The 27333-nt window shown below is 40.6% G+C and overlaps 1 protein-coding gene across 1 annotated transcript; it reads right to left on the bottom strand.

Moving 5' to 3' along the window:
* Positions 1-1938: 1938 nt before the first annotated feature.
* On the bottom strand, positions 1939-26869 carry ZBTB10 (zinc finger and BTB domain containing 10). Its single transcript, XM_060775529.2, has 5 exons — positions 25482-26869; positions 15821-16691; positions 8921-9058; positions 7028-7200; positions 1939-3245 (listed from the first exon to the last, which is right to left on the bottom strand). The coding sequence occupies exons 1-5, from the start codon at positions 26379-26381 to the stop codon at positions 2940-2942; spliced, it is 2388 nt and encodes a 795-aa protein (XP_060631512.2). The 5' UTR covers positions 26382-26869; the 3' UTR covers positions 1939-2939.
* Between the last annotated feature and the right edge of the window lie 464 nt (positions 26870-27333).

Raw genomic sequence — 27333 nt, forward strand, 5'->3', positions numbered from 1 at the left:
CATTAATTTATTCATTATGTCTTCTAATGGACAAATACAAATACGATTTCATAGTGCATTGCACAATCACTTAACTTTAAAACATAAATTTGGGAAGTTGTGTAGGCTAACTTTAAACATGCTCAGGTTTCCCAAGTGAGCAGGCCTCCTTTGCAAGAAAAGCAAGATAATAACCAAAATGATTAGGTGTTTAACTTAACACCTAACCAAGATAGTTAATTCTGGACAAAACTGGAACTAGAAAAAAACTGGAGAACAAACGTAATCAGTTTCTAAATAAATGTTAAAACAATGTTTGGTTTGCTTGAAGAAATAGACCAAAAGAATGCAAGAATTGCTGTCTTGGTTCATAAAACAAACAATAACTTTTCTGAAAATGCAGAATGAACAAAATGCCTGCTAGTGGACTTCATATCAAACATTTTGCTTGATTAAGGAAAAGAAAAATCTAATGAAAACTAGCACAGATATCTTGGCTATTCATGTTTGGTTTGTCTAATCTTAACATCGATACTGATAATGCTCATAGATAGCAGGTTTTGAAACAAGCAACAACTACAAAAAGGTAACACTGAGACATACTATTTCAAATACCAAGGTTGACCAGAGAAATTTTATCCAATATCATCAGAAGAAATGTTTGAGAGTGTGTCTGCTCAACTTTCCCCCTCCCCAAAATAACCCAAATAAAAAGCACAACAATTCTGTAGTGTACCAAGTGTATATTTCAATTTACTGTATGCAATCTAACAACAAATTTGGTCATAATTTACCAGATATACATAAATGATTTAAGTAGCAAAAGGAGATTCGGTTTCAAGAGAATAAGTAAAATACATTAAGAATGTAAAGCCAGGTCCAGTTTAAGCATTAAGTGAGTAGTATATTCTAATAAAGCAGATTTAGGTGGATTCCGGACACACATATATATAGGTATATATATGCACGTAGATCTACCAATTGTAAACTATTTTAAGGGGAATAAATGGGATGGAAGAATCTTCATACTATAACTTACATATTCACAGAGCAGAACATTTACTTAACGTTTAAAATACTTCCCATTCATATTATCTTTGCCCACTATTTTCTACTTTGGACCCACCAGAATTACACATTACTCATTTCAGTCTAGAACGAGAATAAGATGTATTCAGTTTTTTAAAAAACAAAACCCAAGAACTATCCATCTGTCAGGTTTACAGTGATGTGGAATCTACCAATGAAGGATTTGGATAGAAAAGGTTATACAATTTTATACCCATATTATGCAACTGCTCTTTTACTCTGCAGAAACAGTGTCTAACATCAATTCATTGTTTTACTGAAATAAGGGATAATAAAGCTGTCTCTTTAAATATATTTATATATATATCAACTTTGATCAGATGGAGCACCATTTAGATTCTATCTGTCAAAGCAATTAAGTTTACCACACAACTACCATAATTTAGTTCTCAGATATAAAATAGGAAAATATACTCATTTTAAAGTTAACAAACTCAAATATGGTGACCCCTTAACTTATAATACAGTACTATCACACTGGCCTAGCTATGTGTTATGGTAAATGCTGTGCATATTTATTCATTGTGACATAGTAATATAGTGAATGCAGTGTCTAAAATTCAGGTAGCTCACTTGCATTCAGGCTAGATGAAGCTGAGAATCCTAAGCATAAAAAGGTGCAATCCCCTCCCTTCCCTCAGAAAAAAGGCCTGAAATCATTGGTACAATATAACAAGTTTAGAAAAGATTTATGGCTACAAAAATTCAAGTTTCAACATCTCATCCAAAAACAGAAGCAAAGAGCATTGGGGATAAATAGCTCTAGCAGTTATACTAACATTAAAAAAAGTTCCAGCAACTTAAGCTGCCAAGTTAAATGTAGTTCGTTTGGTATATAAAAGAACCCCCAAAATAGGAGAGAAGCAAAGGTTCATTTTGTGTTTCTTTAATGAAGAGCAATGGGGCACAAAAGACAGCCTCATGTCTAATTTTCCAAATAATAAAACTAGACAAAAGCAGACAAATTGGGTTGAACGATTTTAAATCAGAAGAAGCCAATTACATTTGTTTCTATTGTACCCTTCCTCAGATTCTATGACTCTAAGCTTTGTGATGGACTGAGGTATACAGTAGTGAATAAAAATGATAGCCAATACGAATAGTGCTAACAAAACATAAATTAAAAGGGCAGCCATGCCAAAAAGTGTCTAATATAAAGTTAAGTAACAAGGAGAAAATTTCTTTCATTCCAATCACAATCCTCCTTGCAGTTTTTCAGTCATTATTGTATATTTGGTGAAAGAGTAAGCTTTTTGAAAATTCAAGATACTGAAGCCAAGATAGTCTAAATTAAATATCAATGATTAAGTTCTCCAGGACTACTTGTCCAAATCACATCCTGATACAGCTAAGTGATATAGATCCATATTATCAAGATATCTGGACCATCGAGAGGAAGGCAAGGGAGGTGTGGCAAGTTCCTCTTTCAAGAAACATGAGCCACTAGCCCAAATTAGCCACATTTGTTCTATGATTGGAATCAAGGGAGCCATCTCCAAAGATTGCAGTTTGCTTCATTCGTGTTAAAGGACACATGAATGTATAACACAAACATAGTTATTACCATGTTTGATTAAAACCCAAATAGCTATATCCTATAAATAATAAAAAATACATTTTCTTTTGATAACTGACTGTAGATGTGAGGACTCTATAATTCAAATGGCTGTATGCTTTACAGTCCTGTGCAAATATCTTTTAAAAAATTAATAATCATTTTTTATTTTTTTGCTATAAGGCTTTGACTCTACTATTTTCACAGCAACATAACTTCCATACAGCCTGTACCATATTTTCCAAGCCTTCAGTCAAAAATTCAGTATGGTCAGTCTATATGACTTCCAGATAAAGCATCTCTAAACCAAGCCCCCTCAGTCTTCCAAAGGCACACAGACTTCCCCAGATTCATCCCATCGAGTCTGGTCATTCTGTTCTTCCACATCATCGGGCAGCTCTTCATCAGCATCGCCCACTTCATTTTCTTCAAACTCTTCATCTCTAGGAAAATCTGTGTCCTGTACCTGGTCGACTCCTTCTTGCCCTCCTGGCTGAGATTTATCTGCACAGTCAACACAAACACCGTAACGTCGAGATCCATGTCTTATTCCAACACTGGCTGCTAACATAAAAATCTTCTTACACACCATACATTTGTACTTTTTATCTTTTTTGTGAACCTGCACAAGAGAAGATAATCATTAAATTAGTTTTTTCACATTTCTTAAATCTCTTAATTATTTTGGCTGTTACCCCTAATACAAAATGTAATTGCTACAAAATTTTAGTTTTGCATGTATCTCTTTGACAACCTAAAACTGGAGCCAGGGATCAACTGTATAAACAGATCAACTGTATAAACAAATACTTGGCAAGTCAACACTTATGTAAATTCTTCTCATTCACAACTGGATCTAAGCTACTGTGTCCAATCCTGAGTACTGTTTTTCACAAATGGTCAGAAACACATGATTTTTGTATTATAATTTTTACATGTGGGCTCTGTCTTGAGCTAAATAAAGATTTACAGCCAAAATTTAAGCCTCGTGTTTCTTAATGATGACCTACATTACATACATGGACCATTTAGAACAAACCTGCACAACGTGGCAGCAGGAAGGGGTAAAAATTAAAATAGTCTACACTTCTTTGGTCTACAAATAGTTTATTTATTTATTTATTTGTGACATTTATATTCCACTCTTCTCACCCCGAAGGGGACTCAGGGTGGCTTACATAATTGGCATTATTTCATGTTCAAACAACAATTAAAAGCAATTAAACAACAATTAAAAACAACATATGTAAACATTAGATGACTATTGTTAGCACCTCATCAAATTACAACTCCCAGGATTCCATAGCATTGAGCCATGACGATTGAAGTGTTACCAAATGACATTAATTATACAGCATAGATGGACTGTGTGTCTTTGAACTGTACTAAAATGGTACAAATAAAGTTATAATAATAATAATAATAATAATAATAATAATAATAATAATAGTCTTCCAGGAGTCACTAGATTTATGGCAATGAAGCTCTCAAGCAGCACATTTTTACTCAATTTAGTATCCCCCCCTTTGGCAGTTTCCTCCCTTCCAAGAGTGGCTATTTCTGCACTCTTGCCTCCTGGGCCAAGAAAACCTGTGAAAGTGGCAGTCCTTTTGGGCCACCCCCAATATGATAGAGACATCACAGACCACCACAGCCACCGAAAAGTGGGTTTTGGACAGCATCATGGACTGAGGTAGAAATATGATCTACTGAAATGTTATAATAGTCCCACAGAAATGCTCTGCTTGTTCTATTTGTCTATTCTTGATGAAACTTGCAACTGGATTTTAGTCCATAGTTCCAGTTCTGTGTTTTCAAAAAGACAGATACAAAGCTAAATGTTGAAGTATTTACCTTTTGTATTAGAAGTAACAGTAAAAGCAAAGAATGCTGAATAATCTGTATACTCTTTTAATTTATTCACAACTTAAAATTGATGGAGTAGGCCTGGCAAAAGAAATGGGTCTTTAATTGTGTTTTAAATTCCAACAACTGATCTAGCTATCAGAGCTCTTCTGGCAGGTCATTCCACATTCTTGGAGCAGTTGATGAAAAGGTCCTCTGAGTGACAATTACCAGTCGGGTTCTGGTTGGTTGGAGTAGATGCGCCCCCGCCCGCACCCCAGGACCTCAGTGTTCAGGACGGATTGTATGGGAGAAGGCAATCCTGTAGGTAACTTGAACCCAAACCATGTAGGGCTTTAAAGGTCATAATCAACACTTTATACTTTGCCTGGAAACTAATTGGCAACCACTGGAGTGACTTTAGTATGTGTGCAATATGCTCACTTCTGGATGGTCCTGTAACCAATATGACTGCTGCATTTTGAACTAATTGGAGTTTCTGAACTTGGTACAGAGCTAGCCCAATGTAAAGTGCATTGCAGAAGTATAACCTTGAGGTTACCAGCGTGTGCACTACCATTTTCAGGTCCTCAGATTCTAGGAAGGGGCACAGCTAGCATAGCAGCCAAAGTTTATAGTAAGCACTCCTGACCGTTGCATCAAATTGGGCTGACCATTGGAGAGATTGACCCAGGAGTACTCCCAAGCTGCAAAGAGTCTTTCAAGGGGAGTGTAACCCCATCCAGAAATAGTTTATACACCTCAATTCCTAGGTTAGGAGCCTTAATGGCAAACATCTCTGTTATTATCTGTTCAATTTCAATTTGTTCTCCTCATCCAGCCCATTACCTCCTCCAGGCATTCATTCAGAGGAGACATACTATTTTTGCCAAGGATGTTTTTGAAGGCACGGAGAAATATATTTGGGTATCATCAGCATACTGATAACAATCTGTCTAGAAATGGGAAAAAACTCAAAAAAAATGTGTGTGTGGGGGGGAGGGGGGAATAGACACCCCCCCCCCCACACACACATTTTTTTTAGTTTTTTTTCCCATTTCTAGACGAGTGTTTTTTCCAATGCCATTTGTTTCTGGAAAAATTGAAAAGTGTGTAGAATATGTTCTTTTCCAACAATAAATAATATATCTATGACATGGTATTCCAACTATATAACATGAAGACCTTAATGAAAGATTTCTGAGGCTTTTTGTTTCTACACACTTCAAAAACCTGTTTTCACCCCAATTTTCCCCAGTTTTTTTTTTCAGGCCTTCCCATCTCTAACCCTGCCTAATGCCTACAGATAATCTCACCCAGAGGTTTCATGAAAATGTTAAAAAGCATTGGGGATAGAATGGCATATTGTGAGATGCCCTATTACAGCTCCTTTTGGGAGGAGGAGCTATCCCAAAGCACCACCGTCTGGAATCAGCCTGAGAAGTATAACCGGAACCAATACAGCACAGTGCCTCCAGTCCCTTTCCCCAAGATGTTACAGAAGGATACTATGGTTGATGGTATCAAAAGCTGCTGAGAGATCTAAAAGCATCAACAGGGATGTACACCTCTTCTCAGTGATAAGACGGAGATTATCTACTAAAGCAACCATAGCAGTCTCAACTCCGTGTCCTGGTCTGAAGTGGATTTGAAATGGGTCAAGGAAATATGTTTCATCCAAGACTTAATGGAGCTGGAGAGGACTGCCTCCTCAAATACCTCGTCCAAAAAGGAAAGCCTAGACACTGGTTTGTAGTTATTAAGATCCAGGGAGGTTTTTTCCAGTAGTGTTCTAGCTACGGCTTCTTTTAAACAGGATGGAAAATTCCCTTCCCTAAGAGATGCATTGATCATTTGTTGTATTTGAGATCTTATTGCATCTTCTCCCTGAACAACCAGTCAAGAGGAACAGGAATCAAGAAAGCAGGTTGTCCTCCTTACTTGCCTTGGCAGCTTGTCCACATCAACAGTACTGACTAACTGAAACTGATCCAGAGCTGCTGGACAGCTCACTGTTGACTTCTGCTCCAATGAAACCATCTAAGTCAACTCTTAAGCAAGAGATTTTATCTGTGAAATGGTTATTAAAGGCATCACAGTGAGCTACTGAAGGTTCTAGCAATGGGCTTGGGGGTGGGGGGCACCAGGGTTAATGGCACAATAATCTGTGGTATCACTCAGACATATAGCATAGAATGAATCCATAACCCAACATATATTTACATGGGAATATGCCACAGGGAACTCCTATGGAATTCAGTGGCATCTACTTCTGAATAGGTATGTCTAAGGGTTATGTCTGAAACATTTTAGGATTCTTTTTTATTAAATACAGTTGTCAAGCTGGTCTGGGGCTATTACAGAGCTCCAAATAATCACAGAAAGTTATGTGGTCTGAAAACATGTAATTGCATCAAGCATTTTCGAGAGTGAAAACTTTTAACTAAATTTGAGAGCAGCTGATTATTTAATTATGTTCTAAATTAACATAAACCTACAATCACCACACACCAAGTTACCTTCTAGTGAGGACAGTAGTAATTTCAAGATGTTACATACCAAGGAATGTCTTTTTACATGCTCTCTGCGAGTAAATAGCTTTCCACAAATGTCACAGCTGAATGATCTTACTCCCGTATGTATGAGCAAATGTCTCTTTAGTGTTCTTCTGTATTTGGCTACATAGTTACAGTGTGGACACTTGAGTTTATTCATGATTAAAGAAGAGTCACCTAAAAATGAAAACATAATGTATTGAAGATGCGAGGCAAGCAAAGTATTTTTGTATCACATTACTGTTTAGTACAGAGCTAATTCTGATTATAAGAGCAGTCAAAATGAAGGTACTGACTTCAGTCAAGCATGGCAGAAAACAAAACATAATTTACTGACATATATTGGGATGATTGTAACAGATTAGCTAGCTTCTCACTACCAATGATTTAACAACAGCAACTAAAAGGTTGCATCTCTCATCTCAAAACCAGGCATGAAACTCTGTGTGTGAAAATGAAAACAAACGGACTGAACATATGCAATCAGGTCTTCAAATCCAAGTGTATAGTGTGCCTTCCCTCCAATCAATAATTTGCATCTGGCTTTGATTGATGTTTTGGGGATTCTAATAAAATGTAGACCCATCAACCCTTGAAACAGGCAAAACAAACAGACAATAACAAAAATAGTGTATTTCACAAAAATGTGTGTACTCTAAGGAAGGTCTCCTGCAACATGAAGGCAAGCTTTTTTCGAGGGAAAAAAACTTCCAATGGAAGATATATCAAAGGTATATGCAATAGGTTGGAGCTAAACATGAGCCACCCTCTTCTCAGGCTTCCATGTGAGCAATTAGCTTTTAAGAATTCCTTCACTGTTGCCAATGGAAGCTTCTTAAAAGGTGACACATACTGTTGGGAATGGGAAAGATGGGAGTGTATATATTAGGGGGGGGGGGCTCTAGCCAGAACAAGACTATTATTCCTCCATGCTGCATCTCCTCTCTCCATATATCAAAGGTACAATGAAAGGATTTTAAAAACTGTGAGGGAAGATGAGTGAGGATGTTTTATAAGACCATCTACAACTCTCTAACCAAGTGTACCCCACAGACACTTCTCAAGTCAAAATTCTGTAGATGCCCTTTTGTGGATTCTCTAAGTCTTCAGACAGCTATGTTTACTGATAAACAGTAAACAGGACAAATTAATGCATGACATTTCTAAAACCAGCCTCTATTATAATTTACATGTGTCCTTTTTACAAAAGCTTAGGAGAGGTGATAAAATATATGGGATATCACCAATGAACTCAATAAAGTTAAACCGAGATATTCAAAATACAATTGCAACTAGGATTATGCCCTAACTATGCATTATCCTATATGCCAGTGGTTCTCAACCTGGGGGTCGTGACCCCCAAGGGGGTTGTTTGGCCATTTCGGAGGGGTTGCAGGGCTGCCTCCTTTGGCCCCGCCCCCAACACTTTGACACCGCCTCAAAGGCTTTGAGCAAGGCTAGGTCTAGCATGAAAGAACCTTTGCCTGCCTCATGCTCTCACCGGCTGGCAAGGGCAAGAACTAGGAGATGGGTCCATTGCGCAAGGCCTGGCCTTGCACAAAGCAAACCCTCACCTGGCTCATGCTCTCGCCGGCTGGCAAGGGCATGGGCCAAACCAGGGCTCCTTCGCACGAGGCCTGGCCTCGCACAAAGCCTTCCTTGCGCTCTCGAAAATAATGTTATGGTTGGGGGTCACCACGCCATGAAGAACCATATTTAGGAGTCACAGTGTTAGAAAGGTTGAGAACCACTGCTATATGCCATTCTGAGTAAAATATATGAAGTATTGTCTGGATTATATAACGATTGAGTGCTAACTACGATTCCGACCGCCATTTAAGGTGAGAGCTATTACACTTGCTCATACACATAAGAACAGATTGATAACTTTACTTGCCATTTTCCCAGTTTTCCTTGGGCCAGGATTCAGGTAACAAGCCATACTTGAAATCATTTGAAGTGCCTGGTAGCAATCCAAACTTGAAATCACTTGAAATACCAGGAAACATTCCAAACTTGAAATCGTTAGAGGAACCTGTTATAAGATGGCATAAAGAATGTTTAATATAGCATGTATAATAAAATTAACAGAAATGAACAAGCAACATCATATGCACATACAAGACAGCTAAATACAAATGAACAACCCAATAAAATATATAAGCATGATGTATATTCAAATTCAGGGAAAAAATAAGTTTCTATGATATGTCGATGAATTTCTAAATCTAAGGAAGTCCTATCAAATAATTAAGATCTCGTTGTATTGTCGAAGGCTTTCATGTCTGGAATCACTGGGTTGTTGTAGGGTTTTTTTCAGGCTATATGGCCATCAAATGCTAATCAAGGTGGTCAGTTGAAACATTCACACCTAGCTCCAGCAGACAAGAGTCCTTTGTCCCACCCTGGTCATTCCATAGATATATAAACCCTTTTTCCTAGTTCCAACAGACCTCACTACCTCTGAGGATGCTTGCCATAGATGCAGGCGAAACGTCAGGAGAGAATGCCTCTAGAACATGGCCATATATCCCAAAAAAACCTACAACAACCCAATTAAGATCTGGTACAAACCACTAGAAAGGTAACAGATTTTTTCTCTTATGCCTAGACAAAGGCAGAATGGTCCAGAAAGTAGTCCTAGCAGAAAATCAGTGGGATTGTGCAAGCATGTTCTACAGTTTTTATCATGAAACAACTCTACATTTCTCAGTCATTGCAATCAACATTCAACTGGGTTTTTTCTTGGTATTTGTGTGTGTGTGTGTGTGTGTGTGTGTGTGTTGTCCATGAACTTCTGGTAATCTCATGAATATCACAGGGTCTTCCTACGTAAGGAATACTCAAAGGTGGTTTTGCCAGTTCTTTTCTCTGAAATGTAGTGTCTGTCTCCCATCCAAACACTAACAGGCTGACCCTATTTAGTTTCCAAGATCAGATGAGATCTGGTGCATTTTGCTGTAATTTATTTTCTTTTCTTTGCAAAAGTATAGCCTTAAGGGCAGGAGGACATGTTAATCTGAAGGGGTAGCCAATTGGTACTTATCAAAGACAGGTCATTTATTAGATACTGACAGTCAGCACAGATATAACCTTTTTATTGTGAAAAAAATGGGAGTATAGTGAAAGTGTTCTTTCACTTATAGGAGGAACCTATTTTTTAAAATTCCCATTAATAAGTAATTCACTCTCACTGTCTGTAATAACCATATAAGTAAGCAGCCATGATATAGCTAAGCTTGGAAGTAACACTGGCCTCAAGTACAAAATACAGTCTTCCATTCCACCTTATTCTTGTCCCAACATATATGACAGCATGAGACAGCAACACAAGTCAGAACTGGAACTATGTGATATTCCTCCTTCACTGCTTAGTAAAGCTACATCCCCATCAACTACAGAAATGATTAAAAAGTCATACTATAAAAGATGTTACGTTATTTCTGATTAAGTTATACTCATAATACTTGGTATAGTTACTTGAGAAAGCTGTTTTGCACATCCTTAAATGGTGGGTCAACCAGTCCATTTTAGAACAGGAATGGGCAAAGAATAGCATGGAGGCCACAAGATGTCTCTAAAAAATTTTTTTGTTTGCTTCAGGCTGTTCTGCCTTCCCAAAAGACCTTGCACTTCAACAACAACAAAATAAGCTATTAGTTAGTTTGTTAAAATTCCCAGAATTGATACTATGCTGCTTCTGGAAGCTTCCAGGGTTACAAATTCATGTCTATACTGCCCTCAAGTGCTCCAAAGCCAAAAACATTGAAAACTGGATTTGCAAACCAAAAGTCACTGCCAGTTTTATGGTTTAAAATCTACTCAACACGGGGTTATATGGCCTACCACAGGAGCAAAAGGATGAAAACTGCCCCCCTACAATTATCATAGTTGCCTACCCATTTTAGCATAAAATACATGCATGTTCAGGATTGTATTTTTCATGTTCACAGGAAACATAACTGTGTATGGTAGTTTTATGTGCCAATGTATGAAAAACTACTTTTTTAAACAACCTACACTGGCAAAGCAAAATAGATAACCAGTATATAGAGATATATTGGATCTGAAAATTGAGGTTTTGTTCAGGTGGTATGACTAAAAGGAAAAGCTTCCATGAAGAGAGCAATAAGCAAAGTTCTGGGTGGGTGTTGTTCATTCGTTCAGTCGTCTCGGACTCTTCGTGACCTCATGGACCAGCCCACGCCAGAGCTCCCTGTTGGCCGCCACCACCCCCAGCTCCTTCAAGGTCAGTCCAGTCACTTCAAGGATGCCATCCATCCATCTTGCCCTTGGTCGGCCCCTCTTCCTTTTGCCTTCCACTTTCCCCAGCATAATTGTCTTCTCTAGGCTTTGCTGTCTCCTCATGATGTGGCCAAAGTACTTCAACTTTGTCTCTAGTATCCTTCCCTCCAATGAGCAGTCGGGCTTTATTTCCTGGAGGATGGACTGGTTGGATCTTCTCGCAGTCCAAGGCACTCTGAGCACTTTCCTCCAGCACCACAGCTCAAAAGCATCGATCTTCCTTCGCTCAGCCTTCCCTAAGGTCCAGCTCTCACATCCGTAAGTTACTACAGGGAATACCATGGCTTTGACTATGCGGATCTTTGTTGCTAGTGTAATGTCTCTACTCTTTACTATTTTATCGAGATTGGACATTGCTCTCCTCCCAAGAAGTAAGCGTCTCCTGATTTCCTGACCACAGTCTGGAAATCTAGGTGCAAAGTAATCTTTGCACCTAGAAATACAAAGTCTGTCACGGCCTCCACGATTTCTCCCTCTGGGTGGGTAAAACGAATGAAATAGCTTATGGGGATGAAGCAATAGGGGGCCTGCAGATTTCACATCACGAAGAGACAGAACCAATTATAAACCCGATCCACTGTGGAATTGCACCCAACAGCATCCACTAGGATTTGCAACTATTTTATATAGACCCTTTCACTTTGTACTACAGTTAATAAGACCATCAAGAGGCTACTTCCATATTTGATATTGTAAAGCATGCTTTCTCAAACTGTGCTCCTCGAGAAATCCCAGCCAGATTACCAGCTTTATAGGAATTGTGGGAGTTGAAGTCCAAAACATCTGGATGAGCACAGTTGGAGAAACTCTGTTATAAAGCATTGTAGTACCAGGCATGTACATTTGTGGATGATAGCTCACCTCATTATCTACATCAGGCCTGCACAACCAGCTGAAGTCCAAAAAACACATTCCCTTACACATGTTTTGGATTTCAGCTCCCAGAATTCCTGACCACTGAACAAGCTGGCTAGGGCTTCTGAGAGTTGTTGGCCCAGGTCTAGTCTTCATCAAACTCTGTCAGTCTTTAAGATGCCACAAGACAATTGTTATGACAGATTTATATACTAACAACAGGTACCTCCCCCTAGTGCTGATGGATGCATGTTTTTTTTTAATATGTATTTTCCCCCAAATAAAAAGAATATAACTGAAATAATCAAATACAATTATCTTGAATGGCTATTTGGGGCCTAAAGTTTGGTGGTGAGATAGTATGGTTACAAAAATGACTTCAAAAGGAATAACTGTGTTCTTTGGAGAATTCTGGGAATATGATTGCTTGTTTTAGGCCCCCCACCACCCTCACCCCCAGGTGTAATGGGGTTTTAAGGGGAATCTGCCCCAAATGGTGACCAGAAATCATCATTATGTTACTTCTAGTGTGACAAAAAGTACCACTGCAGCCTGGACATCAAAATCCTGCAGTTGCCTACATGTGCTGCAGAACTAATATTTTAGAGATCTCTGTATTCCTTTAATATCAAAGCTCAGACTCCCCAGAGAAAATATTTTTACAGCTGAAACCAAACTATCTACTTTTTATCCATGCAAAACACACACAACTGTTCACTGTTATATATGCTTTTAAAACTATGCATCTATTCACAATCCCATCTGATCTTGGAAGCTAAGAAAGGTCAAGCCTAGTTAGTACTTCAATAGGAAATAACCAGAAGATACAGAAGGGCAATGGCAAACCTGTTCTGAATATTCTATGCTTAAGAAAAAACATCATGAAATTCATGGGGACACATGTCAACAGGTGACAAACATATGCATAAGACAGTTCCACAGAGTTCATTTCACCTTCTCCCAGATAAGGGAAAACAGAATTGTATAAAAGATACAGTTTTATTTGCAGATATAATAGTAATAGGATATTCCAGTGTCCTTTCCTGCCAGAAATTTCATAAGCAATTGAAGAGTAAACTACACTAGAGCAGTGGTTCTCAACCTGTGTGTCCCCAGATGTTTTGGCCTACAATTCCCAGAAATCCCAGCCAGTTTACCAGCTCTTAGGATTTAAGGGAGTTGAAGGCCAAAACATCTGGGGACCCACAGGCTGCACAAGAGAATGAATCCAGGCTGTTAAAGGCTCCTCCCTAAACTACAAACCCCAGAATTTTGCAGGGAGTTTCTAAAGTGGATTCATACTCTAGTATGATGAGGTCCCTAGACCAACAGGAAACAATACTAAGTTATACAACACAACAAGAAGAAGTCCTTTTGTTTTTTAAATCACAAGCTTATCAAATATTCCAAGAAGCCTGAATAGGAAAAATAGTAACACTGTGGCTGGGGGAAATTGAATTAGCAATCTATGTGTTCAGCTTTCCAGAGTAGCAACCAAGAAACAAGAAATGTCAAAAATATCCAAATAATATCCAAACTCCAGAAAGCAATCTTGGTTAATTAGATGTCCAGACCATCCCTGCAGCAATGGACTTTAGATACTTAAAATACCAGTACTCATTCTGCCCTTTAAAATTTGAGATAATAATGAAAGCTCATAATACTTCAATTCAGCATTTATACTACTGGAACATGTAGCAAGCTTTCCAAAGGTTCATGAATGGGATTCAATTATCTTTATGTTAACTATCAGAAGGTTAAAATAATTCTGATCACTTCAATCAAATATTTAACCAACTTCTGCAACTGAATGATGCCACATATTAGCCGCATACAACCAGTTCTGCCCTGACTCTATCTGTGGTTGCACTTTCCCATTGTCTTTTTTTCTGCATTTCTAGCAGAAGACCAGAATGTAACGGAATATCCAAGTATTTTATTGCATTTATTGGTAAGAGATGGGAAAGTTATGAGAATGTCCTCTTTTGGAGAGAGAGAGAGACAGAGACAGAGAGAGAGTGCAAGTAAAAGATATGCCTAAAGGCATCTTTAAGTGCTAAGTTTTGGGTTGTAAAGTGAAATGAATCCCAGAGTGCAGTCCTCAGAACTCAGTCTTCTTTAATCCAGCCCAAATTCTTAGAAATAGCTCAAAGGATATTACACTACTGGAAAGTGAAGAATAAGAAGCATCTGAAGTCAGTAACTTTTGTCTAAGGATAATTTTTACCATAGGTATACTGTTAGTGTATGCAAGCAAAACTTGTAAAGTTTTGCACCAGGTCACTATGCTCCAAAACAAGATGTTTTTGTTTACTACAAAGTTGGCAAATTTGGATTTCACCTGTGATTATATTCTTATTTAGTTATCCCCCCCCCCCCCCCCCACACACACACAGCTAAAATATAATTGGGAGTGTTGTGTGGTTGCCAGGCTGTATGGCCGATTAGCAGCATTTTCTCATGATGTTTCACTGCATCTGTGGCTGGCATCTTCAGAGGATCGAAGCCACAGATGCAGATGAAATGTCAGGTGAAAATGCTGCTAGACCATGGCCATACAGCCCAGAAACCACACAACACTACAGTGATTCCAGCCATTAAAGCTTTTGAGAATACATTAGAATATAATTATTTACCTTCAGATGGAGCAGACTGATATTCTCTCTCTAACACTGTAATTAGTTGCCTTATCCAAAGGCCATTTTCAAATCTATTTAGAAGCCAAAATAATCAAGCAGTAGAATCATGTAACAAATTATGCATAATGATTTTTACACTTTTGAAATTAGAAAAGTTTAAACCTGACATGACATTGTCTGTATTTCAATCTAAAAAAAACCTATGCAATCTCCCTGGAGAGGAAAACAGATCTGAGCACTTTTATGTTTAAGAAATGTCAAAGACAGAGCGTGGGGCAAAATCAGAAAATACAAGGGTCAATCCTCTGCTAGCTTCTGGTTTAAGAACACATGGTAGAAATGTGAACTTGATTAGCAGACAAAATTCCCAAAAATATTGTTGCTGTGTGCCTTCATGTTGTTTTATGGGAACCTTAAGGTAAATCTATCATGGGGTTTTCTTGGCAAGATTTGTTCAAAGGGGATTATCAGGGATGAGGGTGCATGATTTGCTCTAAGTGGCTTTCCATCATGGTCAAGTTGGGATTTGAGTCCTGGTCTTCAGAGTCATAGTTCAATATTCAAACCACTGCCTCACATATAAACCTGACTATTTCATACACTTAACAGCTAAAAACATACACCATTTGAAACTCTTAATTATACCATTAAGATGAAATGTTCACTGTTAAACAAGGTTTTTTGAGACACTTCACTACACCATAAGTATTTCAGTCTTTATTTTAAACCTTTCGCAACATTCAACATACCTATAGCGCTCGTGTTTCTCCCACAAAAGTCTCAATGATATCAGATTTATCAAGGAGCATTTAAGTATTTCACACCTCAAAGTTACAAGTGATAAATTTAAAACATAGAACAAAGAGGACATTATCATTTGGATGTAAAGATTTGTGTCAACTGGAGGTCACTTTTTTTCCTCTTGCAAAGGAGAGAATGTCAATTGCCACATTAAAACAAGCTTTGATATTTAAAATGTGTATTGTGGAAGTTTTTACCTGCTTCTTCTTTTATGAACTGCAAGTCTTCTGGGTACTGGATTGATGCCTGTGTAGTTGAACAGTCGTCTAAAGTTTCTTCATTATTGGGTGGTATATTGTAAACAAACCTTTTTGCAGCTTGGTTTTTCCTTCTAGCTTTTCCCGGTTCTTGAAGTGATTGTCCCTGTGAGCTCATATCATTCCATACAAAGACCTTCCCTTCTCCTTGAGATTCATTTTCAGCCATTTCAGGTGAGCTATCCTGGACCCAATCGTTCATTTGGTAGTTTTCAGACTGATTCTCATCAATAGAGAAGCCATCGTTTTCAGTTTTTATGCTGCTTGCCAAGTTAGTAAGATTTCTTGTGGCCCAAAAACTAGCAACTTTCTGATCCCTACTAATGGACCTTCTGTTGTAATCCACAACTACAGCTTCCGGTGCTTCTGATTTTATGCTTATATTTAAGGCATCTTTGATAAAATTGCGACAGGATTGAACAACCTCTGTCATTTGAAGGTAGCTGGCCACTGACATCACTTCAATTGCATTCTGGCTTGTAAGCACAAGGTTACCAGAATACAAAAAGTCCAAGATGACAGAAAAGCCTTGAACAGCAACAACATCTAAGTAGGTAACAGTGGTTTGGTTACGGTTTTCTTTGTTTGTAAAGCAATATAAAGTCTTGAAGTAACGGCTGCCTGCAACCAGGATGTTTTTATGAGCTCTAAAGACTCTTCCACTCACCACAATATTGACATCACAGAGAATGCCCTTTTTCCTCTGCTCATTTAATTCTTGCAAGAGTTGATAGCAGTAAGAGTTCTCATTTGGCCTAACATTGTAATCGCAATCTGTTTCATTAATCAATTCTGATGTAATTTCGGATTCCTGTAATTAAAAGAAGAAAAAATAAGATGTTTGCATTTAGGTACTAGGTCACCTGCTTCTCAGCTTGAAGCAAATAACATTTTTTTTCTAAAATCCTAATTCAATTTTAATCTTTCACCCACAATCTTTAACTGCAACAAAATAATAGTTAATAGAAGTGTTACCACATACCAAGACTCTCCAGCTATGTTTCAATTAATATTTCATGATACTACTTTAAATTTTGCTTAACAACTAGACTTTAACCATTTAAAATAGATCAGAAATGTCTGTGGTATACAGATACAATCATATGTGATTCATTGGTCTAAGTCCTTTGCATTTCTGCCTACTAGTAGAATCTTATCTACTACTCAGCTTACAGATCACAGATCTAATGCCGCATATTTACTTCGAACAAGGGAAATAAGTATACAAATGCAAGAGAACTCAAAAGCGTATAAGATTTCCAACTCACTGGTCAAGTTCAAACATACGCCATACTAATACGAGACTCTTCTTCAAACAACAGGTATTAGACTGAGCTGCAGAAATGGGTACTTTCCCCCTCTCTCCACCTACCTGCACTTTTCCATATCATCATGAAATCTGCTCTAGCACATGAGCCAATAAACCGAGCAAGTTCTGATGATACAAAGAGGAAGCAGTTTTGATTTAGGAATGATCTCTAGGAACTGATACTTTGGCTTTTGGGGTATATCAGGCCTGTCCCAGGATTTACGAAAAGCTTGTATTTCAACAATGTTGTTTCTAGTTTCTATCTAGTTTTCTATCTATGACAACACAAAAGTGGACTGCTATGTTTTAATGGATATGAAATAAAATATATCCTGGTCATTATTTGCATTAGGCAATGTTTTGAGAATGAGATTCCAATATTTTCTGCTTGGACTGGAGCCACTTTAAAATCTACCATTAACTTTAAATTTTAATCTTCCACTTAAATATTTTAGAGGTCCACTCAACAAATAAACTGTGTGAAAGGGTAACTTCAATTAATTCTGAATTCTCAAATAGCAGAACAGTCAACACAATACATTATTAAAATTTACTGGTACTTCCAACACTACTATTTTCTCTCCTGGTATAGAATGAGCAGTTAAAATTCATGTATGAGCAATTTTGGAATGATTTCTGAATCAGTAATAAGTACCTGTATATATAATTTCTTTTAAACTTAACCATTGTCCACCTAAATATGCTAAAGGCACCAGATCCCATTGAAGCTAAGCAGGACAAGCACTGGTTAATACTTGGATTTGAGACTGCCAATACATGTCAGGTACTGTATTTATTTACTTCATTTCTACCCCACCTTTCTCTACCCCAGAGGAGACTCAAGACAGCTTACAAATCCAGCACTGTGCGGTTTTCAGAGAAGGAAACTGGCAGAACACCTCTTCCTAAGAAACTCCTATGAAATCTATGGGGCCAACGTAAGTGAACAAGCAATTTGAAGGCATGTGTGCACGCGTACACAAAATCTGCAATTGGCTACTTTTTAATTCGGAAAAATAATTGAAAATTCTTCCTTGCTAAATTACTATTCTTATTAGCAACTGTACTGTAGTGTTGATCATTACAGAATAAATATTAAACAATTTTAATAAGTATAAATTTATTTAACATTTCAGCTGCATGGCATCCAATCTATGAACCAACCCAATCTCTCCAGAGGACGTGACATATTCAGATTAATAAACTAGAACTAACAGGAAAATAGTAATAGTAATAGAACTAACAGGAAAATAGTAATTAAAAGCTAATGTGAACAATATCAATATGCTAAATACCTGCCATTAACTTTCTAAACATTAATCCCAGGCTTAAATGACAACACTATATAATGCATTAATACAGTTTCACAATGTTTGAGAGTTTGGATCATTGTGTTTCCTAAAAGTCAAAATTGTGTAGTACTTCACAATACAATTTGGATGGAAAGGGGTCTGCTGAAAAAAAAATGGATTAACCACTACTTATGTATATTCCATATAGTATGTTAACAGCTTAGTAAGTCCCTTTGCACCCAAGCACATTAACCCGAGGTACAGACAGCACTAGACTTAAAGTGCCACAAAACTGAGTAAGAAAAAATTTAAAAAACTAAGGCACATTTACCTAACTAAAATGCTCAGAAGTTAAAGTCTAACTACGTGCAATATACTGTGCTTATGGAACTCACACTCATCCGCTATTATTTAATTGACAATTTCCAATTACTAGCTCTGTGTATTCAGGTACAACTGAGCCCTCTTTTTTTTTTCCTGTAAGGCTAACCATTACTACACCATTACAGCTTTAAACAATTGATAGTTCTCAGAAACTATCCAGCATCCCTTTCCCCAGCAAGACACTTTTCGCTGCTCTTCTTTGTCTCTATCAATGTAACAAAAACAACCAAGATGAACAGACTTTAATACAATAAAACACAGACTATTATTTTACAACAACACTACAGAGTTGCTTCTTCAAAGTATCTTCAAAGTATCTATGAAATGTGTGATGGGATTTTAATTAGCTTAACTATCTAATCCACCAAACTGATCTTCAGGAACAAGCCTGTGAGACTGGAGACTAACATCCTACAACTATTTTAGGAATCCTTACACTGAAGAGATCAGCTGCACTTATTTAAAAGACTGTATCCTACATGTTCAATTTTATGAGTACGAACAATATTAAGATATTACAAGAATGTTTACACAGCAGTAAGATTTTAGATGATTTAGTATGGCATATCAGGAAACACTAATACACTATTTAGTTCAAAGAAAAAAAGTTACTAATGACTTGTAGTGTATGCTAAATTAACCAGGTATACTATGTGTAATAATAAAGTCACTATGCACACACCTAGGAATCTGTAAGAGATTAGAGTTCTGGGAACTATTAGTTCAGATAACTATACAGAAACAATATAAGAGCAAATCAAAGAAAAGCAAATAAAATAATGTAGTTTGACTCCTCATACCTTCCATAATTTTTTTGCAAAATAACTTGAAAATGCTGTTTTTGTCATCACATACATTTATCTCGATGCTTAAATGCAGCGGCTATGAAATATTATAAACCAGTTTTTCCAACTGCCTAAATGTTAATGCTTGGGGCATACTTTGCATGACATACTGCTTTTAATAGACTCAAACATTCAAATTAACAATCCTCATCCTGTTACAGGTGAGAAACATAGATTTTTATTTAATTCTTCAGCAAGTTAATATGAATAAAACAATGTGAATAGTTACATGCTTTAAAGCATAAGCGACAATTTCAACCAGCCTGGGGTGCCACACAATACAATAATGCACAAAGATCTGATTTATAAAGTAGAAAACACATGTATTATATACAATATTAACATGCTATGTAGTAGTTATAGTCTAGAACAGTGGTTGTCAACCTGTGGGTCCCCAGATGTTTTGGCCTTCAACTCCCAGAAATCCTAACAGCTGGTAAAATGGCTGGGATTTCTGCAAGTTGTAGGACAAAACACCTGGGGTCCCACAGGTTGAGAACCACTGGCCTAGAAAGCTGACTATAGTACACTGGTAAAATATCTGTAATGCAGCAGGATACAGATCAATGGGAATTCTATGTATTTGGGCTGTCCTTCGAATGGATCAAAAATGTGTAAGCTATCACTGTCTTGCCTGACAGTGACCACATCACACTGAAATCTTAGCTCAACTTCAGTACTTCTCATTTATCTCTCAAGTTCAAAGCTCAGAAAAGCAGATTTTCTGCATTGTATTGCAGTCAAATTATACTTTCAGAGGGACAGCACTAGAAAATCTCCCACCTTTCTTCAAGTTTGTACAGAAGAATTGGGAGTGATGTTGTGATCATAATTCCCAGCAGCCTTAACCATCATAATAAATGGTAAGGATTGCTAGACCATGCAATTCAAAAACACCTGGATGAGACACCCCAATCCCACCCACTATAGAAGAAATTCCATAGATGCTTCCTTTCTTACTCTTCCACTAGGCTTTCTGGCATCTTTCCCCCCCAGTAACATTAAGCATTAGATAATGCTACCAAGTTCTAAACACCAAATAGATTTGGTTGGAAGACATAGGAATACGGTCTGTAAGGTCCGTATTAATCTACAAGTAGAACATTATTTTTTCGGTTTCATTCTCAGAATCAAATATTACATCTCTTGCACTGTGTGGTTTCATGTATTCCTTTTCTTTTCTTCTTAGTTGTCTTAGATAATTGTTTTAAAACATTCCCAATACAGGGTCTCTAAAGACCACCAGCTATGGCAATTTGTGAAACTAAGTATGGGAAAATAAGAACATGTACACTGGTCAGTTGGGTCTTTCTTCTCGTGTTGCTTCTTGCTGCTTCATTCTGCCTTGGTGCAGCCGCACCCTCACAAAAACAAAGCAGCAAGCAAAGGTCAAATGCCCATGAAGGTTTGATAAGATTGTGGATAGATTAAAGCAGTTTGTTTTCCCAAAATGAAAATTAAATTGGTAGGTAGTACACATTATTTTTTATCAGATGAATTCTACTTTATCTCAATGTGATGGAAGAAGACACTGATTCAGTTTACATCTTAATTGTAGGAGTAGCATACTTGTAACCAGATATACATTTTATATCATTACTATGACATTCAGAAGAATTGTAATATTTACAACACTGAAAACAAAATCATTTTCAAAAACAAAATATTAAGTTAGTTACTTTTAACACATCCTGAGGGCCTCAAAATACCCAGAGAAAAGGCTTGGGACATTAAGGGAACAGATGTATCAAGGGTTAAGATGTTCTGTAACATTCACTGAAATGGTATACTTTGGGCCAGAGCTCTGTACTTTGCCACTGACAAAGGCAGGGTGCTTAATTTTAGGCATGGAAGGCCAGTGTCACATTCCTACAACTTCTAATATCTTCAGGTGGTTTTAAGCATGTCACTCTAGAACTTAGCTTTAGAGGGGGAAAATGTTTAACATAGCACTTGCTAGTAATATACACCTTGATCTGAACCATCAGATTTTGCTTAGCAGATGAGTATCTCTATCTCAATTGTATCTGTAGGTCTTTTGCTGGCTTCTCATCTCAATGTAATCTATTCCAACCTACCTCAATTTAAGAGTGAACTCCTAGAAATATAACAAATTTGTTGTTATGCGACTTTTGAGGGGTTTGCTGTTTCTTTGAGGCTGTGAGAGTGTGATGTACTCAAAGTCGCCAAGAAGATTTCTATAGCTGAATGGGGATCTGAACCTTAGTCTCCAGAGTTGTAACCCAACACTAAGATTATTTTATCATGCTGGCTGTAGAACAAGCTTAATCGCTCTCTTTTATTTGCTGTTGTGCTTCTGTGTGCTGTCTGGATCTTTCTGACTGTAGTAAGAATGTTATTAATTACTATAATCTGCAGCACTTCAGACATAAAAGTGATGCTGAGACCTGGTGCACCTATTGCTGTGACAACTTGAATGCAGATGATAAAACATATTCTGGACTCAAAAGAGTAAAAAGTTCAGTAACTCAGCAGAGCCCAGAATACAGCACAGAAATGTTGTCATCCACATTCAGGTTGGAAGCAATATGCGCACCTAGTCTCAGCATCACCTTTATACCTGAAGCCCTGTCCAGTAATGTAAATAATACAGTACTTACAATCAGAAAAATCCACACCACGTGAAGTGATAGAAATTTCTCACATGTGAAACTATTTACAACTATAGAATGTTTCTATTAGCATAAAGCAATCCAAATTATGTATACAAACGTATACAAAAATGTAATCAATTCATTTAGCTTCACCAACACCCTTCACAGAACTATTGTGGTCAAAGTAATGAAAACAGTTTGAAGCCTCCTGTTCTTTGACAGTTTATTAATTAACTGTTGTCACTGTGGAGACAGTATTTACTTTTCAAGAACTCTAAGGAAGTTTCAATGTGATACCATTTACACATTTTCCCCTGCGCCTACTCATGTAGGATAGGGTGTACTGAGTGAAAATACCATGCACAGCAATATCATTCACAAAAGGGTGACAGGAACCCATGGCCAAAGAGAATGGGTTAGTATACCAATGGTCTACATTCCTACCGTGATCAAGACACATTCTCAGCTTGAAGACCTTTAACTGTGTCATGTGGATCTTTATAGTTAAAGGCAGGATTATACTATGAAGGGAACAGGCACTGGGAGATAACCATTAAGGAAGCTCAAACTTCTAAAAGGTTGCATGGCTAGGGGGTAAAGCTTCTTTCTAGACATAACTCTCTGTCAAGTCAGCCTGAAAACAGAAGGCAAAATAATCTGCTTACTGGAGACAGAAGGTGAACCGGGAGCATATTGTGCCCTCCAGCCCAGGCAATGGAAGAGGGGAATCCATTTAAAGCAGCTCGCACACGTGGGCACCCCGCCTGGCCAGCAGCTCCCCCCAGGGAAGGTGGGAGGGAAGGAGAGAAGGAAAAGAAGGGTAGGAGAGTGGGAGGGAGGGGAAAAGGAAGGAATGAAAGGAAGGAAGGGTAGGAGAGTGCAAGGGAGGGGAAAGGGAAGGAAAGAAGGAAAGGGAGGGTAGGAGAGTGGGAGAGAGGGAAGATGGGAAGGAGGGGATGAAAAAAAAAGGAAGTAAAGAAGGGAGAGAAGGGTAGGAAAGTGGGAGGGAGAGTAGGAGGAAAGAAAGGAAGGAGGGAAAGAAAATGGGCAAGTAGGAAGGAAAGGAGGACAGATGGGGAGGAGAGGGAAAGAAAGAAGGGTAGGTATGAAGGAAAGAAGGACAGAAGGTGGGGAGAGGGGAAGGAAGGGTTGGAGAGTGGGAGGGAGGGGAAAAGGAAAGAGTGAAGGAAGGAAAGGAAGGAGGAGGAAGGGAGTGTAGGAGGGATGGAAGATGGGAAGGAGAGGATGAAAGAAAGAAGGAAGGAAATAAAGCAGGAGGGAGGGTAGGAGGAAAGAAGGGAAGGAGAGAGGGAAAGAAAACGGGTAGGTAGGAAGTAAAGGAGGATAGAAGGGGGTGGAGGATGGAAGGGTCAGGGAGTGGGAGAGAAGGTAGGGGGAAAGAGGGAAATAAAGAAGGATAGAAGGGGAGGAGGGGAACGAAAGGTAGAAAGGCAAGAGGGAAGGAAAGAAAGAAGGGAGGGAGAGGGAAGAAAGGGGAAGAGAGAGGGAAAGAAAAGTAGGATAAAAGGGGAAAAGAAGAAGAAGGAAGGGTAGGAGAGAGGGAAAGAAAATGTGTAGGTAAGAAGAAAAGGAGGACAGAAGGGAAGGAGAGTGGCAGGATGGGTTGGAGAGTGGGAGGGAAGATGGGAGGAAGGGTAGGAGAGTGGGAGAGGGTAGAAGGAAAGGAGGGAAAAGGGAAAGAAAATGGGTGGGTAGGTAGGAAGGAAAAAATAGAAGGGGAGGAGAGGGGCAGGAAGGGTAGAAAAGAGAGAATGAAAGAAAAAAGGGAGGGAGAGGAAGGAAAGGGGGGAAGGAGAGTGGGAGAGAAGGGGAAAGGAGGGAAGGAAAAAGGGAGGGAGAGAGGAGAGAAGGGAAGGAAGGATAGGAGAGTGGGAGAGGGTAGAAGGAAAGAAGGGAAGGAGAGAGGGAAAGAAAATGGGTAGGTAGGAGGGAAAAATAGAAGGGGAGGAGAGAGCAGGAAGGGTAAATAGGAAAGACAGAATGAAGTAAAAAAGAGAGGGAAGAAAGGGAAAGAGGGAAGGAGAGTGAGAGGATTGAAAGGAAAGAAGGAAAAACGGAGAGAGAAGGGAAGGAAGGGTAGGAGAGTGGGAGGGAAGGTTGGGAAAGAAAGAAGCGTAGGAAGGAAAGAAAGGTGGTTAGAAGGGGAGGAGAGGGGCAGGAAGGGTTGGAGAATGGGAGGAAAGGTAGAAAGGAGAGAGAAGGAAAGAAAGAAGGGAGGGAGAGGGAAAGAAGGAAAGGTAGGAATATGGGAGGGCTAGAGAGAAGGAGAAAGGATAGGAAGGGAGGTAGAAAGGAAGGGTGAGAGGAAGAGGAAAGAAGGGAGGATAGAGGTATAGGAGGAAGGGAAGGGGGAGGAGAGCAAGAGGATAGAACTGAACAGAAGGTAGGAAGGAAGAGAGGAGGAGGAGAGAGGAGAGAAAGTAAGGAAGGGTAGGAGAGTGGGAGGGAAGGTAGGAGGAAAGAGGGAAAGAAAGAAGTGTATGTAGGAAAGAAAGGTGGTTAGAAGGGGAGGAGAGGGGCAGGAAAGGTTGGAGAATGGGAGGGAAAGCAGAAAGGAGAGAGAAGGAAAGAAGGGAGGGAAAGGTAAAGAAGGAAAGGTAGGAACGTGGGAGGGCTAGAGAGAAGGAGAAAGGATAGCAGGGGAGGTAGAAAGGAAGGAAGGGGGAAAGAAAGAGGAAAGAAGGGAGAATAGAGGTATAGGAGGAAGGGAAGGGGGGAGGAGAACAAGAGGTTAGAACCGAACAGAAGGTAGGTGGGAAGAGAGGAGGGTAGAAGACTGGGAGGGCTAGAGAGAAGGAGAAAGGATAGGAGGGGAGGTAGAAAGGAAGGAAGGAGGGAGAGGAAGAGGAAAGAAGGGAGACTAGAGGGGCAGAGAGAGGGGAGGGGCAGAGAGAGAGAGAGAGGAAGGGAAGGAGGGAGAAGGAGATCAAGAGGGACTGTGAGAGCTGTTCAGCAATGGAACTCTCTGTCCCGGACTGTGGTGGAGGCTCCTTCTTTGGAAGCTTTTAAGCAGAGGCTGGAAGGCCATCTGTCGGGGATATTTTGAATGCAATGTTCCTGCTTCTTGGCAGGGGGTTGGACTGGATGGCCCATGAGGTCTCTCCCAACTCTATAAGGGCAGGGAGGGGAGCTCACCTGCTCCGCAGAGACGGGCTCGTTGAGGCGGTGCTCGGCCGAGAGGTGGTGCCGGAGCAGCAGGGCGCGTCGGTAGCTGCGGGTGCCCTTGCACAGCTCGTCGTGGCCCCCGTTGCCATTACTACTGCTGCCGCCGTTGTCGGTGGAAGAGGCGGCGGCGGCGCACCAGGCGCAGGAGACGAGGCCGGTCTGCTGGCAGTACTGGATCCAGGGGAACTCCTTGAGCCAGGAGGTCTGGAAGGAGACGTGCAGCTTCTGGAGGAGCGACTGGGGGCGGGAGGGGAGCGGGAAGGCCGGCAGCGCGTCTCCCGCCTCGGCCTCAGCCTCAGCCTCGTCCCCGTCGGCGCGCCTTCCTCCTCCTCCGGCGCTGCTGCTGCAGCTTCCCCCCTCGGCGCCGCTGCCCTCGCCCAGGCTGGCGCCCTCCTCGCCGTCCTCGTCGTCGTCGCTGCTGTCGCTGAGCGAGCCCCCGTCCTGCGCCAGCTCCTTCCCGGACAGGAAGAGCTCCAGCTCCTCGTCGCGGCCGTTCAGCGGGCGCCGCGGCCAGGCCGCCCCCGCCTCGCAGCCATTGTTCGCCGCTGCCGAGGAGGAGGAAGAGGCCCCTCCGCCGCGGAAGGCCAAGGTCCGGCGGTTCCTCTCGGCCAGCATGGGGGCCACCGCGGCGGGGCCCAGCAGGAGCTGCTCCTCCTTGGCCTCGCCCAGCTCGGACGCCTCCAGCTCCACCGTGGCCAGCTCCACTTCCTCCTCCTCCTCCTCCTGGCGGACCCAGGCCTCCTCCGGGTCCGGGGTGCCGTTGGCTACCGGGGCGACGGTCGAGGTGGAGGACGCAGAGGCGTTGGCATTGGCGCTGAGCAGGCCGCCCCCCCGGAACGCCAAGGTCCTGCGGTTCATCTCGGCGAACATGGCGGGCGGGCGAGCCAGCGAGAGAGCGCGCGCGCCCCCCGCCCTGTCCCTGCCGCGCGCCCAACTGCCCCTTGCGCGCGCTCCCTCCCTCCCTCCCCCAACCTCCCCCCTCCCTCCTCTAATCGACCGCTATGACGGGTAAAGGCGGGGGGAGGGAGGGGCAGAGAGAGAGAAAGGCAATACAACTCCCTTCCTTCCAGTCAGTCAAGTCAGTCAGCCGGCCTTTCCGGAAATTAAAAAAAAATTGAAAGAAGCGGGCTGTAAAGTCTTATAATATCTCTATCTATCTATATATCCCTGAGGTCGGTGTCGGTTGCCACAGCCTCCTCCTCCTTCTCCTCCTCCTCCTGCCCACAATAGATCCGGCTCAGTCCTTCCTTGCTTCCTTCCTTCCGCCCCAACGCCAGGCCCCGGCCCAGGTCGAATGGCAAATGAACAACGGACTGCGCCCACAATGCACTGGGGCGGCGACGAATACGACGACGCGGGGGGAGGGAGGGAGGGAGGGAAGGGGAAAGGGGGGGGCGAGGAGGAGCCCGCCCGAACAGCTGGCGAGTGTCAGGTTTTGGCCCCCGCGCGCGCTCACGCCAGGCGCGCGCCCTCCCCCCCCCCCTCCTCCTCTTCGGCAGGACTTTTCCTAGGCACGCTGAGAGTGGACGATACCACTACAGAGGAGGGGCGGGGGAAGAGCACTCTATTTACGGAATGACCCCTGAGTAGAGAAATGGGTAGTTGTCTTATTTACTCTGTTTCAGGTATGGGCCAACTTGGGCCCTCCGGGTGTTTTGGACTTCAATTCCCACAATTCCTAACAGCCTACCGGCTTTTAGGAATTGTGGGAATTGAAGTCCAAAACACCCGGAGGGCCCAAGTTGGTCTATGCCTGGTCTAGTATAAGGAAACAGAACCATTGAATGAGCATTGAATACCCTTGCAGCTTCAAAGCCTGGCT

This window comes from Anolis sagrei, chromosome 4 (genome assembly GCF_037176765.1).
Source record: "Anolis sagrei isolate rAnoSag1 chromosome 4, rAnoSag1.mat, whole genome shotgun sequence".
NCBI lineage: Eukaryota > Metazoa > Chordata > Lepidosauria > Squamata > Dactyloidae > Anolis > Anolis sagrei.